The 14,876-nt window shown below is 53.2% G+C and overlaps 2 protein-coding genes across 5 annotated transcripts; one reads left to right on the forward strand and one right to left on the reverse strand.

Moving 5' to 3' along the window:
* The first annotated feature begins 91 nt into the window (after positions 1 to 91).
* On the forward strand, positions 92 to 8,205 carry LOC308178722 (neuritin-like). Of its 4 annotated transcripts, none has more exons than XM_080557746.1 (4): positions 92 to 339; positions 1,014 to 1,149; positions 4,272 to 4,508; positions 5,968 to 6,793. In XM_080557746.1, exons 1-4 carry the CDS (start codon positions 99 to 101, stop codon positions 6,017 to 6,019), a joined length of 666 nt encoding a protein of 221 aa, XP_080413872.1. In that variant the 5' UTR covers positions 92 to 98; the 3' UTR covers positions 6,020 to 6,793. The 4 variants fall into 4 exon arrangements, with proteins under 4 accessions (XP_080413872.1, XP_080413871.1, XP_080413873.1 ...); XM_080557745.1 differs by lacking the exon at positions 5,968 to 6,793 and adding an exon at positions 5,515 to 5,958; XM_080557747.1 differs by lacking the exon at positions 5,968 to 6,793 and adding an exon at positions 4,583 to 5,322.
* SYS1 (SYS1 golgi trafficking protein) lies at positions 8,076 to 10,981 on the reverse strand. The gene is made up of 3 exons (XM_080557750.1): positions 10,766 to 10,981; positions 10,229 to 10,296; positions 8,076 to 9,556 (listed from the first exon to the last, which is right to left on the reverse strand). The coding sequence occupies exons 1-3, from the start codon at positions 10,925 to 10,927 to the stop codon at positions 9,316 to 9,318; spliced, it is 471 nt and encodes a 156-aa protein (XP_080413876.1). The 5' UTR covers positions 10,928 to 10,981; the 3' UTR covers positions 8,076 to 9,315.
* Positions 10,982 to 14,876: the final 3,895 nt, after the last annotated feature.

Below are 14,876 nucleotides of genomic sequence, written 5' to 3' on the forward strand. Positions count from 1 at the left end.
TGGAGGGAGGGATGGAGGGATGGAGGGAGGGGTGGAGGGAGGGGTGGAGGGATCAATGGAGGGAGGGAGGAGAGAAGGATGGAGGGGTGAAGGGAGGGATGGAGAGAAGGAGGGAGGGATGGAAGGAGAGACGGGACGGGTTTCGGAATCCAGGAAAGGGGCAGGGCGACCCCAGCCGGGGGCTGTACGAAACCAGCCGGGGGAGGTCCGAAAGGGTCGGGCTGGGGGCTGGGGGCTGGGGGGTGCCTCCCCCCCCCCCAGGCTCTGCCCCGGCAGCCGCGCAGATCCGGGGGGCGCTGCCCCAGGGGAGCCACGAGGAGCCGGGCTGCCCCCCTCCAGGTGCTAATGAGCGGCGGTCCGGCCCCCTCATTAATTAACCGTGGTCAAAGCCGCTAATTAGCTGCGGCCGGAGCTGGGGCGGGGAGTGCTGGCGGCCATGGGGGGCGCCGGCACGGGATCGGGATTCGGATTGGGGTTGCGGGATGGGGCAGCGGCGGGGCACGGCCGTGCTGCTCGTCCTGCTCGTCGCCCTGGGTAAGGCTGCGACCCCCGGCGGGTGGTGGGTGCTGCCCTGGATGGGGTTTGGGTGCTGGAGCCGGGGAGGTGCTGCCCGGGCAGGGTTTGGGGGCTCTGGGCAGGGGCAATGTCCCGTGCTGGTGTGTGGGGTGTGCAGGGGGGGTGCTGGTGGGGGTCCCCTGCCTCTTGTCCGTGTCGTTGTCCTGTGGCTTTTCTCAGGGGGCTACTTGCTGGCTGTGCCCCTCTGTTCCTGTCCTCAGCTAGAGCAGGGCAGGCAGGGAGGGAGGCACCCAGGCTGCCCCCACATCATCTCTCTGAACAACCCCCCCCCCCCCCCGCCCCCAAACAGGCAGGGCTGGGAAACAAGTGAGGGGTGCGTGGTTTGCATGCATCCTGCTCAGAACGGGGAGCTTGCCCTGCCCAGGTCGCCCCAGGAGGGAGGTGGGCACCGTCCCCAAAGGTCTCTGAGCTTGTTCCATCCCCTCGGTGGCTGGCAGGGCACCGGGCACTTGGCACTGCGTGCATGGATGTCTACCGAGGCTTCTCAGACTGCGTCCTGAAACTGGGGGAGAACATGGCCACGTACGAGGAGGAGGAGAGCATCGAGCCCCAGGGGCTGCACCGGGTCTGTGGGTGAGTACGGCCCCGTGCTGGGACCCCCTGCGTGTCCCACCCCGTGGGGACGGTCTCTGGGGGGGTGGGATGGGGCCCCGGACCCTCACGGGCTCCCCACCAGCACTGAGAGGACAGGGGCTGGGTGATTGGGGGCGCACATCCAGCACCCCTCTGTGCTGCTGTGTGCCTGGATCCCTCCGTGCACGCACCCTGCCTCCCTCTGACCCCAAACACAGGGAGAGCTCCCTGCATCCACCCACCTCCGGGCAGAGCCTGCATCTCCAGCCCTTAAAAATAGCTCCAACCCCCAGGACTTGCACTGTGACCCCCTGCGGGTGTGGGGCTGGCAGGACTCAACCCGGACCCCCAAGTGTTTGGATGGAGGCACCAGGACCTGGCTGCGGGAGGCAGGCTGCCTCCAGCTAGGTGCTGCAGCCCCGGGCAGGCTCGCTGCCTCCCTCCCTTCCCAGCCCATCATCTTTCAGGCTGGAATTGCCACCTGCCCCTGGTATTTTGTGTGACTGCAGCGCTGGGAGGACGTTAACTGTAGGAGACCCAGAATAGTAATGAAAGAGGTAAAAGAACTGAGAGCTAACTACCCTCGGTGCTTTCATTTCTAATTATTTGCTCTGGGGATGCGTTCCCCCGACAGAAACCCCGCTGATGGGGAGCTGGCTGTGTCCTGCTCCTTCTTGCCTCCTTCTCCACTGGACAGCCTAGCTTAGGATGAAATGCCTCCCTGGGATGCAGTGGGAGGCAGGGCTGAAACGGGAACTGCTTTTTCTAGGCTGTGATGTGTGTGGCTCCTTGGTATCAGAAAATAGCCGGGTGTGTGGCTCAGCATGTGCTTGGGGGGCTGCCGGAGGCGTGATTGCTCTCTGCTGAAACTCACAGCTCCCGCTCAAATGAAGTGCAAGAGGAGGTTTTCAACAGGCTCTGGGGCACTAAATAGGAAAGAACAGGACCTGGGAATTGGGGCTCGGGATGGGACTTTCCTGGACAAGCCGACTCCTTGTGCTGGTCCTGGTGGGCAGGTGGCGGTGCGTGGCAAGCTGGGCTCGCTGTGGCTGGAGGAAAAAGATGTCCGGGAAAATCTTTCTGAGTTATGGCCTTTAACCCCTACCCTCCTCAGCTGCCACCTGCCTGCCCATGGAAGGCGCCGTGCTCCCCTCCCTGGGAGCGTGGGTCAGGGATGGAGACGGGGATGAGAGGCGGGGTGGTGCCGGTGGTGTCGGCACCTCGGCTCTGCGTGCGCGGTGCTTCCCTGCCCGACCGCAGCCTGACCAGATGGAGGCTGTGAAGGGTGAAGGACCGGGGACTGCGATCCCCGCTGAAAGCAGCAGCAGGCTGGAGCTGCTTCTCCCAGCCACGTTTTGCCCAAATATTTAAGCCAGGCTAAACCCTCTCCTGGCAGAGCTGCCTGCTGCCGGCCCGGGGCAGTGGCAGCAGCTCGGGAGCGAACGCGAGGGGTTACCTGGGTTGGCACCGGGCTCTCATTATCTCAGGATATTTATTCTGCCACAGTGACTCTGTTTAATGAACTCGATCACAGCTGGCGTTTTGATGTAAGCCTGGTAAGAAAACTAAATAAAGGAAGTGCTCCTGCCTGCCTGGACAAAGGTGTCATCTCCAGCATGGGGTGCTGAGACCGAAACAAGCTGCCCCTTCCCACGCAGGGTCCGTTCGGCTCCCCTCCATCCCAAGGGACCCCGCGGCGAGCTGGTGGCCCAGTGGGGGCAGAGCAATTGCTCTCCTCATTGGAAGAAGTCACGGGGGAAGGTTAGCAGCAAGCAGGCTCAGAGCCTTGTCTGTCCCTTGGCAAAAGCCTTGTTTAGGAGGGAAACTGCGACTTCAAACCACACTGGGTGATCTGTGCCGGGTCGGCAGCGCTGGGGTCTTGACTGCAGGTGCTGCAGGTCCCTGGGGGCTGCAATCGCCCTCGCCAACAAACCTGATTCGGGAGGAGTTGCCAGGCTTGCTTCTCTGGAGGAGAGGAGGGTCCATGGCGTTTGGAGACTTTCAGACTCCAGCTGGTTTGTTTTGTGGGTTTGTGTCTCCAAAGCGGGGACCTCGCCTGCGAATCCAGCTGCGCTGGGACGCGGCCGTGCTGCCGTGCACGCTGCAGCCTCCCAGGCTGTTGGTCCCGTCCCTGCCCCATCGCTGCAGTCACAGCAGCCGTTGGGAAGTCAGGAACTGAGCCTAACGCTCCACGAGCCTCAAACACTCAGCAGCCACCCCCCAAAAAAACCCAAACAGAACCCGGGCAGGGGGAGCTGCTTCTGGTCCCTCCCGGAGCAGGGCAGGGAGACGTGGCTCAGCCTGGTGCCTGCTGTCCTTGCCTGTGGGCAGCTGCAGGGCAGGGAACTCATTGGAAACAGCTCAAAAGCAGCTTCTCCACCACCCCCCGGTTTCTTTGTCAAGGGTAAGAGGGAGATCTGGGGAAGGAGAAAGCCCTGAGAGATCTGGATAGAAGCAGCGGGGTCGGTCCTGGAGGCTGCTGGCACCCGCTGCACCTTTTCTAGACCCGTGCCTATTTTGTGTTTCTGTTTCTGGAGCTCCTCAGAAGTCTCTTGCCATTGAATGGCTTCTGTTTGTGCAGAATAATACCGAGATAAATAGAGGTGTCTAATGAGAACACAGTTCCCCAGCCTCTGCTGATATGTTATTTATAAATCCACAAGAGGCTGCCGAGCTGTTGTTCTCCTCTCCGTGCCTGTGTTTTGCCCCGAATCAGCCTGAAGAAAGCCATAAATGCAGTGTGCTGGGCCTTTGACCTCAGTTTCAGATGTTCAGGGTGCTCAGTGCTGAAAGGAAACACGTTGATGAAAAATAATGGATTTTACTGACTTGCAAGGGAAAAAAAAATAATTTCAGTGATGTTTGGAATTTTAGCCAAGATGCTCTGAGAGACTGCGGAGGGGATGGGTAACGGTGTGGGGAAGGAGAAAGAGCAGTGGAGGGCTGTAGGGCCAGGCTCCTCGCGTGGCTCCTGGCGAGCTGTTCCCACCCCACAGCTGGACAGTTCCTCCAAAAAACTGAGGCTGCAGCTGCTTGCAGGGCCGGCACAGGGCAGCGAGGCTCTGCCTGGCTCCTTGGCCTCCCCGCACGCAGGGACTGACAGTGCTGTCTCCGGGCTGCAGGTACTGGGATGAATTTCACATCTGTGCCCTGACGGTGCTCTGGGAGTGCCAGAAGGAAGCAGCGGCTGTCTGGGAGATGCTGAGGAGGGAGGCCCAAAAGGTCAAGTTTCGAGGCAGCTTGTTTGACCTCTGCAGCCCCAGCACGGCCCAGAGCTCTGCCTGGACCCAGGTTCCCAAAGTTTCTGTCCTCGGCATCCCCCTCATCGTCACTTGGCTGAACTCAGGACCCGCAGCTCTGTAAGTACCGCAACAGAGGTGGGGGCAGCGCGTCGTGGCACCTTTCTGATCACTTTCTTCTCCAAACCCTTGAGGATTGCGGTGTGTGGTGCTCAGTGAACGCTCAGCGCTGTCCCGTATCTGAGACATGGAGGAGCCCGGCAGCATCTTGTGGGTTTTGTTGTTCCTCTGTAATTTGGGATAATGCTTGTCCCCTTTTGCCTCAAGGCGCAGGCGTGGCTCTGGCTGCCTGCAGAATTTGTGGACTGTACACGTGGGATGGAGGACTTGGGGAAAAATGGGAAATTGCCTGTGAACACTGAAATTCTCTGGTTGTGAACACTGAATTCTTTTTGCACTCTTCTATGGTTATTGAATGGAAACCTGTTAGTGTAGCTGCCTGTTTCCACCAGATCGACTCCTCAGATTTTTGACTTAGGCACTGAAAATTAGACGGGAATTTTCACACTGGTATTTGTGAGGTGCTGGGGATGGTGTATGTCCTGCCAAAAGCATAGAGGAACTGGCCGTCTGTCTTTGAGGACACTTTGAAAACCCACTAAAGGATAATCACAGGTGCATGACTTCTTCACTAGCACACATCTGGACTCCTGAGTAACTCCTGTGTTATGTGTAAATCCCTTTTCTAAGGAAACGGAAAGGCAAAAATATTTGTGAGGAAAAGGGGTGCCAAGCTACCTTTAAAAAAAAATAAAATTGTTTATGGCAACTCTTTTGCTTTACAGCTTTTCCCAATGGTACCCGTAAGCAGCTCTGTGGGTAACTGTGTAATTCCAGAGAATTAAATTTTGTTGTAGAGGCTGAGGCTATTTGTCCTGCGTCTTGTTTGAAAGCAGTCTCTTCTAGCTTCCTTTGCGGCTTTGGTACAAGCATCAAAAGTATTTTCTATAGAGGGGTGCTTGCGTGGGACTCCTGGGTGTGCTATAAAAACTCAGATACTGGGCAGTGTGAGGCAGCTGTGCTTTAAGGATGCTGATGAAGCTCTGTGCCCTGCCTTACTGCACAGGGCCATGGGAGCTGGAGACACAGCATGGGCCTGTTACCTGCTCCTGGGAAGGTCTGGGGCCAGCCCCTCGCTAAGAAGAGCACCGTGAGCCTTGCTGGGTCTTCCTGCTGCTCCAGTGTGCTCCCCATGTGGTGCTGCTGCTCCTGGATGGGGAAAGAGCTGGCTTCATCATGCCCTAAATTAGGGCTCAACAGCTGGATGTGGCTGTGAACTGCATGTTCTAATTAAGGGACCCAGCTGTCTTTCATCAGATCTGAATTGTCCGTGTTTAACTAACAGGGTATTTCAGTCTGACTTCCCTAAGTACATCACTTTGGCTGTTTGCACAGACTGGCCACTTATCAAGGCACTTGTGGTGTTCTCAGTAAGGGAACAGTGGTTCAGGGCTCTTTAATCACATTCCTCTCCTGGCACTCCTGTGCTCTCTTACCTGCTCTATCACCTATCCTTCAGCTCCAGGAGGGAAGGAATGGATGGAGGAACATTCCCAGATGTAAGCTGGTGAGGAGCAGCTGGTGTTCAGACAGCACTTCAGTGCAAGGTTAACCAGGCTTTCTGCAGCCACCACTTATGTACTGAGCATCGCTGGCACAAAGCCTGATGATACGTGGGGGAGAAAGGCTAAACCAGAGCACTGCAGAGCCTGGACTGAACCACTTGGCTGTCTTGGTTTCCTTTCTATTCTGCTCCAACAGTGTATGTTGCTTGATCCAGTCTCCCCTTCCCCCATTACCTTTTTTCCAGCCTGTTGTTTGCAGCAGGGGAAAGCTGAGGAGGTGAGTATTGCATGCAGCCAAGGCTGGAGTCTTTTGAATCCAGAAACTGCACCTGATTGATCTTTAGGGTAGGTGTTTAATGCCTTTAGGGAAACAAATAAGCCCCTCACAATTACCCTTCCTTAACTTCTCCTTGAATTTGGCATCTTCTCTTAAAATTTTGTACTTTTAAATGGCTTTGGAGGGGGCAAAAATGTAGAAGTTGCAGCAGAGATCTCCAAGAACCCAGAGACCTTTTTGCAAACCTTGGGTGCAGATAGCTAGCTGATACTACCACTGTCTCTAAGAAGAGCAGGTGTTGGGGAAAATCTTCCCTGAAAGCAAATCCAACTCCATTGCACACACAAAAAAAAGAAAATTCATTAAGAAACAAAGACCATCTGCCACCAATTCAGGTATGGAGCAGCAGAATTTTTTAAAGCCAAAGGTGCTGTGGAGACCTGACAATGCTCACAAGTGATAATTAGGTTTCACAATATGGGAGTGATGAATTTCAGAGGTTTTCTCCTCAACTAGTATTTATTTTTTTGCAGAACTTCCCCTATGACTAGGACAGCTACGGTAGATTTCCTTTATAAAATAAAAAGTGCTGTACGGATTGATCCCTCAAAGGGAGCCTGCTTAAAGAAAGCACCTCTAATCCTACAGCATGCTTCATGCTAGTGCAGCGTGCTGGATGTCCCACAGCCTTGGTGTTGGATCCAGGTTTGGCAAGTCGTCTTGTGTCCTTGCTCTACCCAAGTGTCCCCAGATACAAAGCTGCACTGAAACTTCGGATCCCCCTGCAAGGAAGTCTGTGAAAAGCAGTCGAAGCATATCTTATGCATACAGAAAGTAAGGAGGTAAGTGTTCCTTGGTCTAAAGTCTTCATCCCTGTTCCTCCAGGGGAACAAAGCTAGCACCTCTTTAACGCGGTCTCACAGCAACCCTGGGATCTGCTGTCTGTTCTCCTTTAGGAAATGGGACTAATGTGACTTCTCTCCTCTCCTTTACATGTGCTCACTTGTATTCATTCACCCAGTCCTCTGTTCCACAGTTGCCTGGAGATCATCCCTAAGGAACACAGGAACACTGGGATTTGGTGTGGTATTCAGCCTTGAATTAAACCTGCAAACCTTCCCTGCGCAGGGCTGGGACATTCCTTCTCAATACTAACAACAAAAAGCAGGAGAGGACAAAATGACCCTGAAAGAGTCTTAAAATACAACTGATGATAGCGAGCCAGCGTTCGGCAGCCCCAAGGCAGAGCATGCTCTGTGCTGTGTGCCGTGATCGTTCACATGGATCTCGTTTCTGAAGGAGATACTGGCACCTACTGGAAGACCAAGCACCAGTTTATTTATGTCTGGGCTGAATGTGACTGGAAGGAAGGCAAGTATCCTCACATGGGAGAAACCAGCAGGTTTTAAGGAGGGACAAAGTGTCTTGCTGAGTTCACAGCAGAGTTAGAGGGGGAGCAGTAGGAAATGACCTCGGGGTGGCCCTCCAGAAAGTTTTGGCTCTTGCACAGAAAAACTTGTGTAAACATTTTCCTCTGAAAAACTGCTGCTGTACTCATGATGGGACTAAAACTGGGCTTAAAGGGGGTTTGGTTAGCAATAGGTACTGGTGAAATCTCAGGCTACAAAAAGTTCTGTCTAAACACATACAGCCATCAATCCTTCCTTCTCTGCAGCAACCCCCCAAAATACTTAATGTCAGAATTTCACCCTGCCTGAATCCATAGTACCTGGATAGTAGAGCACAAATTGAAATAGTTTCTCACCAGTAATAAAAGTCAAAAGAGCAACTTCAAAGAGTTTATCAACCTCAAATCATCCCATCAACTCTCAACAAACTAAATCAGCAAATAATTTACACAAATTGGCATTTACAAACATCGACATACAAAGGAAGGTTACTGCAGCAAGATGCTGCACAGGAGAACAATCTTTCTTTAGGACTTGCTTTGCCCTCTTCTGGGATCTCACAAACAAAACACCCCTTAGCAGACAGGATGCAGGTCTGCCCTTTAGCTGTAAGGTTTTTGTTTGTGGTGGCCCAACAGGTGAGGTTTTTTGAAGCATCTCTAACTGACGGTGCATCCTATCACTTTGAGAACCAAGTAGCAGTTTCTTACTTGAATAAACGGTACCCCAATCAGGCTAGCTCTGCTGCTAGATTTTTGAAGCCTGACAGGAAGACCCAGGCAACTGGGAATGGTAGTGTGGCTCTAGAAACTTTTGCAGATTTCCCCTAAAACAGCTCCAGCCCAGGACTAAGCATGTGGAGGTCCTGGGCTGCTGACGTGCTTCCTGAAGCGAGCGTTATGCTGCCTGATTTCCCAAGATACTTCTGTTGCCACAATACAGACATTCATGGTATTTCTTGAAGTGCTTAGCTTCCCAGTAACACACTCACAGCAACGTAATACTTTTATTATTACAAAAGATTTCTTCAGCAAACTGCTGTCTGACATCTCTATGTATTAAACATGGAAACAGCAAACAAACCCATCTAAGATTATAGGTTATTTAGGGTCTCAGCTGGTGATTCACATTAAAGTACAGTTATGTTCTTTTTCCCCCGCCCATTCACTTCCTTGACTTCTTTCCAACCAAAGCACATGTGAATTACAACCTGGTAGCAGCAGCTCCTGGCCCCACTGCTCACTGTGCCAGCTCCTGCTAGATGAGCTGACCACTGCAATACCCATACAGGGACCTCTCACATTTGCTTAATTCCAGGTGCTCCTCAGGCATGAAGATTTGCTACTTGGTTTTTAACAGTCTCATGAATGAAGAGCTTAAGAGCACACTTGCCATACAGTCATTAATGCTTTGTGTTAATAAAATAAACATCTGCTCCTCCCCGTTGTCTGATGATGACAGAGGAGATGCTCACACTCACGCAGTCACCAAGATCTTAAAAAAAAAAAAAAAGTCTAAACAGACCTGCTGTGCTTCTTCAGTGATGACTTTCAGGCATTAGATGTACTTGTGCTGGAAACAATGACGCAATGCAGCATGTTGTTGCCAGAGCAAGTTTATACGTTGGATTTGGGAGCAGAATTCAGTGGGATTTCTCTGAGTTCTATCCTCATGCAGAGGTATTCCCCAATTGCAGCCATGAGCGCTGTGCAGACGATGTGCACCAGCCACCACGTCAGAGTTGAGGGAAAGTGCGAGTTATAAATCCAGCAGCCCAGAAGATGGAAGAAGTGAACTGTGACTGTGAAATCCAGGCACTGCTTTCCTCTTCGGATGAAGTACAGCAACCCCAGAGCGCTGCAAAGTAAAGACAGAGATGAATAAACACACTGCACTGTGCCTGTGGAAAAGGGGATATGGCAAGATCTATTAGGAATTGTTGGTGCTAGTTATCAAGATGTTTTAGGACTTCTTAACTGTTTTAAGGATAGGTCGTTCCTCACCTTGCTCACGGACGCTGTAGCAAGATTTAAATGGCTTACAGCATTTTAATTATATGATGGCACACAAATGAGTTTTTAGCTTAAAAATTCCTGCCTGGCTCTCTGCACTATCTCCCCCAGTAATCTCTGCCTAGTGGCAGGCACAAAGTACAGTACAGTTTACAGATCAGTCTTTGCTGAGACTCATTAATTCTACTGTTCAGTAAAATCTCTCACGGGAGCAAGACTCATTTTTGGACTGGGAAACTGAGGCAGTAAAGAGAAATGACTTATCCGGGATCAGGGTTAAGTCACCTTCAGAGCCAGCGGTTCCCAGCTGGCCTCCCCTCCAGACCAGAGGGACAGGGAATAACCTGACCTCAACAGACGTGCTCGACCAGGCACTGGGCTTCCAGGAGGTGTTGCGAGAGAGGCAGTGGTCACGCTGAATTCTCACAAAGTTCAGTGTTATGAAAGAGTAAGCACAAAACACCGGAACCGTTGGAATAACAGGAGTGGTACGTGTTCTAGCTATTTGCTGACTTACCAGGTGAGTGCATTGAGGACGAAAGCCATCATGGAGAGCCTCCCAGGTGGGGTTGAGAAGCCTAAAATCTGCACAGCGTTATTAGTAAGAAACCACAGCACACACCACAGCCAACCTCACCCCACAGCCAGCCACACAGGCACTGCCCTGCGCCCGCTACGCTCCGTAAGAAGGGCCGGGGCGGTGACAGCAGCCCTCCCACCAGCCCTGCCGGGGGTGCCCCCACAAAATCACACCTCTGCCTCACCCCGGGGCGCTGCCAGCCGTGGGGGCGCGCACCCCAACGCTGGGGTACGACACAACACAGGGGGTGCGCTGTACCCCAACACTGGGCTATAGCACACTGTGCGGGGGGCTGCCCGCTCTGGGGGTACCCCGCAGGGACCTGATGCCGCCCAGAGCCCCGGCCGCCTCTGGATCCACTCTGGGGGCTCCTACGAAGCACCCCCAGGCCCGGGACCCCCACACGGAGCTCGGTTTCCCCAGGGGGGCAGCCCCTGCCCGGCCCCGGCCCGTCTCCACGCCGCCCCTCCTCACCTCGTCGCTGAAGACCTGGTGCAGGGAGGGCCGGGTGCTGCCGAGGGCGCCGAGGAGGGCGAGCCAGAGGCCGAGCGAGCTGTAGTAGCCGGCCTGCAGCAGCACCATCTGCGCCACGATCAGCGCCGGGTCCCACACGTAGCTGCGGAACTGCGCCGCCATCTCACGGCGGATGGGGCCGCGGGGCGGCGGGGGGCAGCGCCCCGCAGCGGCCGGGAGGACCCGGCGATGGGGGCCCGGGGCGCCTTGCGAGCCGGCCGCTCCGTGGGCTTCTCCTTTTCCAGCCCTGTGGTGGCTCCTTTGCCCTGTGGGCCCTGGTCAAGCGGCGTTAAGGCGTGGAAGGAGCGCTGCCCGGCGGCGTTCATTTCCATCTCTCTCCCACCGCCCGTGGGGTCCCAGCCCGCTGCCCGCCCGTCCCTGCTTTAGCACTTGGCCCTAGAGCACCAGGTGTGTGCTCGGGCAACACCTTTGTGTCTCAAGGCTGCTCATGTGTGGGGCTCGGCTTGTTTTTTGGGAGGGTCTCTACTGTTACACAGTGTTTTCTTCTTTGTATGCCTCACACAAGGGGCAGGTGCCGGAGTCCCTCCTGCCCTGCTGTGCCCGCTCTGTGACCCGCTTCTGGCTGCCGAAGCTCATTTTTGGGGCCTGAACGAGCTTCCCTGCCCACATGGCTCCTGGCATGAGAGCCATCGCTGCCCGCACACCCGTGTCGCCAAGGCTGCGGGACAGCGGAGCCATCCAGAGGTAAGACTTCAGTGTAGGAGGGCGAGGGGCGGCCACAGAGCTCTCAGTGGCTGCAAAAGAGAGGAGGAGGCTGAAGGAGGAAGGCAGTTTCATGGGAGGCGGTGGGTGAGCATCAGTCGTGGGCGTGGAATATTTCTGGCTATGGGAACTCAGATTACGATCTCTGGTATTCTCTCGTGACGTTTTTTCCACTTCCCAGTAAGGGAAGTTCCACATGCTGCTTTGCTGCGTGTTTCTCCTTGTTCTGTGGATGTCACTGCGCCGATGCACGTTTGACATGTTTCCCTCCCTGTTCCCGGACCTGTTGCTCCTAGGAAGGATTATGCAAGGCTGCACGCTGCGGATGTGGGCCCTGACTGCTGAGCTTTCACATGGGCCTTCAGAGAATTTGTCTCTGCTGAAACTTACCAACTTTAGTGAGTGTAAAAGTGAGCATGGGAAAATCCCGGGCCCTATCAAAGCTGCCTGCTGGCAGCACATTGCCGAGCATGAATTGTGAGGCTCAACACATCCTCTGGTAGTTCTTGGTAGAAATCGGTTTCCTTTCCTGAAGTCTGCTGCGCTTGCCTCTCTGAGATGTGCAAGCCATCACATACATACTAACTTTCACTTCCCTGGTTCCTTTTTAAGCTTTGTAGGACTAAATTTCCTTTGCCAGCAAAAATTCTGGTTGTTTCGTCAGAGCTGACTAAAACTCCACGCTTGTGTAACAGAAGTCCTGGCAGGGCTGTTGGTGTAATTGCTGGGTATCTTTCCTCAGCCTCAGTCATCAGCAACAATATTTCTGCTTTATCCGATAGCCCCTGGGATCACACGGTACGAGATAGTGTTTTGGGAGGTACCTGCTTGAATTCCTTCCAGATTTGTGTCCTCCCTGCTTGGTTGCTGCCCCATAATTGAAGCTGTCAGTGTGGCAGCAGTCACGTCAGACACGCGAGTTCGGATCCCTCCTGCGCTGCAGGGGGAACAGTCGCATGCAGAGGCAGCGAGGTGCCGCGGCACGAAGCTCCGCGCTCAGTCCTGGGGGTCAGCTGCAGCCCATCTCGCGAGATCCTGGCTGGCATGGTGACGGCACACGGTGTGGTTGGGTTTGTTCATCCCCCGAGTCCAGCTCTTCCTCCTCCCCAAGCTGCCCCTGCTTACAGGGCCGTGTCCTCCTCCTGAAAGAGAAGATCTCACCAAGGGGAGCCTCGCTTCGCACCTCTTCTCTGCGGGAAGGGTTAAAGTGGACCTGGAAAGGAAAAGTTTGGGGGAAATAAGTGCATTTTCAGTTTTCATTTTCTTCTTCTTAGATGAAACGAAAGTCGCACACAGCTGTGGAGGAAAGATGTGTTAAGGGGGAAAGGGATGTCGAAGCACAGAGGTTATGCTTTCTAGCTTACCACAGTACATGTTGCTTGCCTGGCTTCTGATTAGAATGTCCTTTTCTAACCAGCTGACTGTTTTGTGCGTGACACCTGCGTGTCATGAAGAGCAGCAGGTGGAAGAAGAAATGGCGATATGCCCAGGACACAGCAGATGCCCTGAGAATGTACCCGGATCACATGTAACTTCTCTATCAGGGGGATGGAATAAGAATGCCCTATTTAGCCAGGGATTCTTTCCATAAGAAACGGCTGTATAGGACAGTATTGTTTTGCCTCCTCAGGAATCATGTCCTAAAACAGGAAGTTATTTGTTTAGATCATCTACATTTTACTAACTGACGTACAAAGGGCAGTGCTGCTATCTGAACTGATCTTTGCTGGGGTTCATTTACCCCTTGGAAGGTAGGATGTTTTTTAAACTCTACCTAGGGTTTCTCAGTGCTTGAGAAAAATATCTTTTCCTGCCCAGTGCAGTAGCATTTGTGATCTAGAATTGTCTAAGATGGCTCAGCATATGGCCTCAGGATTATCTAGTCGTTTCTTCGTATGTCGTATAAAAATGCAATTCCCCTCTCTCCAAATGTAGTTGGACACTGCATTCTACTTCCAGTGTGTTTGTGTCATGTATTGGGAACTGGCAGGCATTTATGTTTATTTTCAGTGTAAGAGTTAGTTAACTGCTCACTAAGGAACACGGGGTTAGGAACAATTGTGGCTCGCCTATGTTATTTCTCTGCCAACTAATTTTAAATGGAGAAGGGAACCGATACACCTTGAATGTGAGCATTCACTGCCTGGAACAAATATGAGGCTTGGCGTGTGTTTTTTTTTTCTTTTGTTTTTTTTTTTTTCCTTCTGCTTCCCTCACTTTTAGTGAGGCTTCAGGAGAGTACAGTTCAGTCAAGCATTTTTCTGTCTGGGTCCATTTGTCCTGTCACTCTTGGTGAATGTCATATACCCACGATTTTTCTGCATTGTTCCAGAGAGAGGAGAACGGCAGTGTTTTAAGAAGAGACATTTGAAGGGCAAAATGAAACAGGCTACTTTATGTCATGGTTTTAAAGAACCGTGTTACGATTTTTGTGGCTGCATTTCCTCTCATATGATTGTTTTTGAGACACTGAACGTTTTGTGTGTGTGGTAGGGAGGTAGAACTACAGAATGAACTTTGAAAATGTCATCGGTAGAGTTATATAAATTTGTTCTCGAGGTTGGAAAATACATTAGGGTCTAGTTTAATTTTCTCTCCTGTTTTCCAGAAGCCCAAGATTTCTTTCAGGTTATTTGCAGGATTGTGCACGCAGATGTGACTGTGATGGACGATGGCGTGGTCCCAGGGCCAGGGAGGCAGGCTGGCTCCTGTCCCCTCTGTCAGAGCAGGAATGCCCGCCGTGATCAGAACTTCCCTACGAGGGAAAATGGGGTCTGGTGCCACGCAGAGGGATTTTGTAGTGGACGGATGTGTGTTGAGGGGTATAAAAGCCAGGAGGTGTATTGTGCTTGTTGCAAGAGGAAGTTAACAGGAAAGTCAGCATTGTTCGTAGCCACAGTACAGGCAGCTGTCTTCGAAAGCACTTTTGTGGTTGCTGCTTTACCTGGAAAGAGGTGTGGAGGGATCACAGCACACAAACGCGGGCCTCATGCAGCGGGTTAGGGAGGAGTACACGGCTTCTGCCCACCTTGTGCTGCTGAGGCCGTCCCTGCCTGACAGATGCTGTCGTAGCAGGGGCCAGCCTTTGCACATTCACCCCATCCTATGTGCCTTTTCCTTCCTGCCTTCTGCTGCCCACCTCTGTGGGGTGTCCAGAGCTGGAGGCTGACGAGAGCTGGGCTCCCCGCCGCGCCAGGAGTGGCTCTTTGATCAGCTACTCTGCGTGATGAAACAAGGGTAATAAGGAAGGGGAGTAATCCAGCCCCCAGCGCAGAGCCCTCCCTGACGTCCTCAACGGCCTTGGGTGCTGAGGTGAACTAGAGGTTCACTGATAAATCGCTGTCCTGAG

This window comes from Anser brachyrhynchus (genome assembly GCF_964034855.1).
Source record: "Anser brachyrhynchus genome assembly, chromosome: 16".
NCBI classification, from domain to species: Eukaryota; Metazoa; Chordata; class Aves; order Anseriformes; family Anatidae; genus Anser; species Anser brachyrhynchus.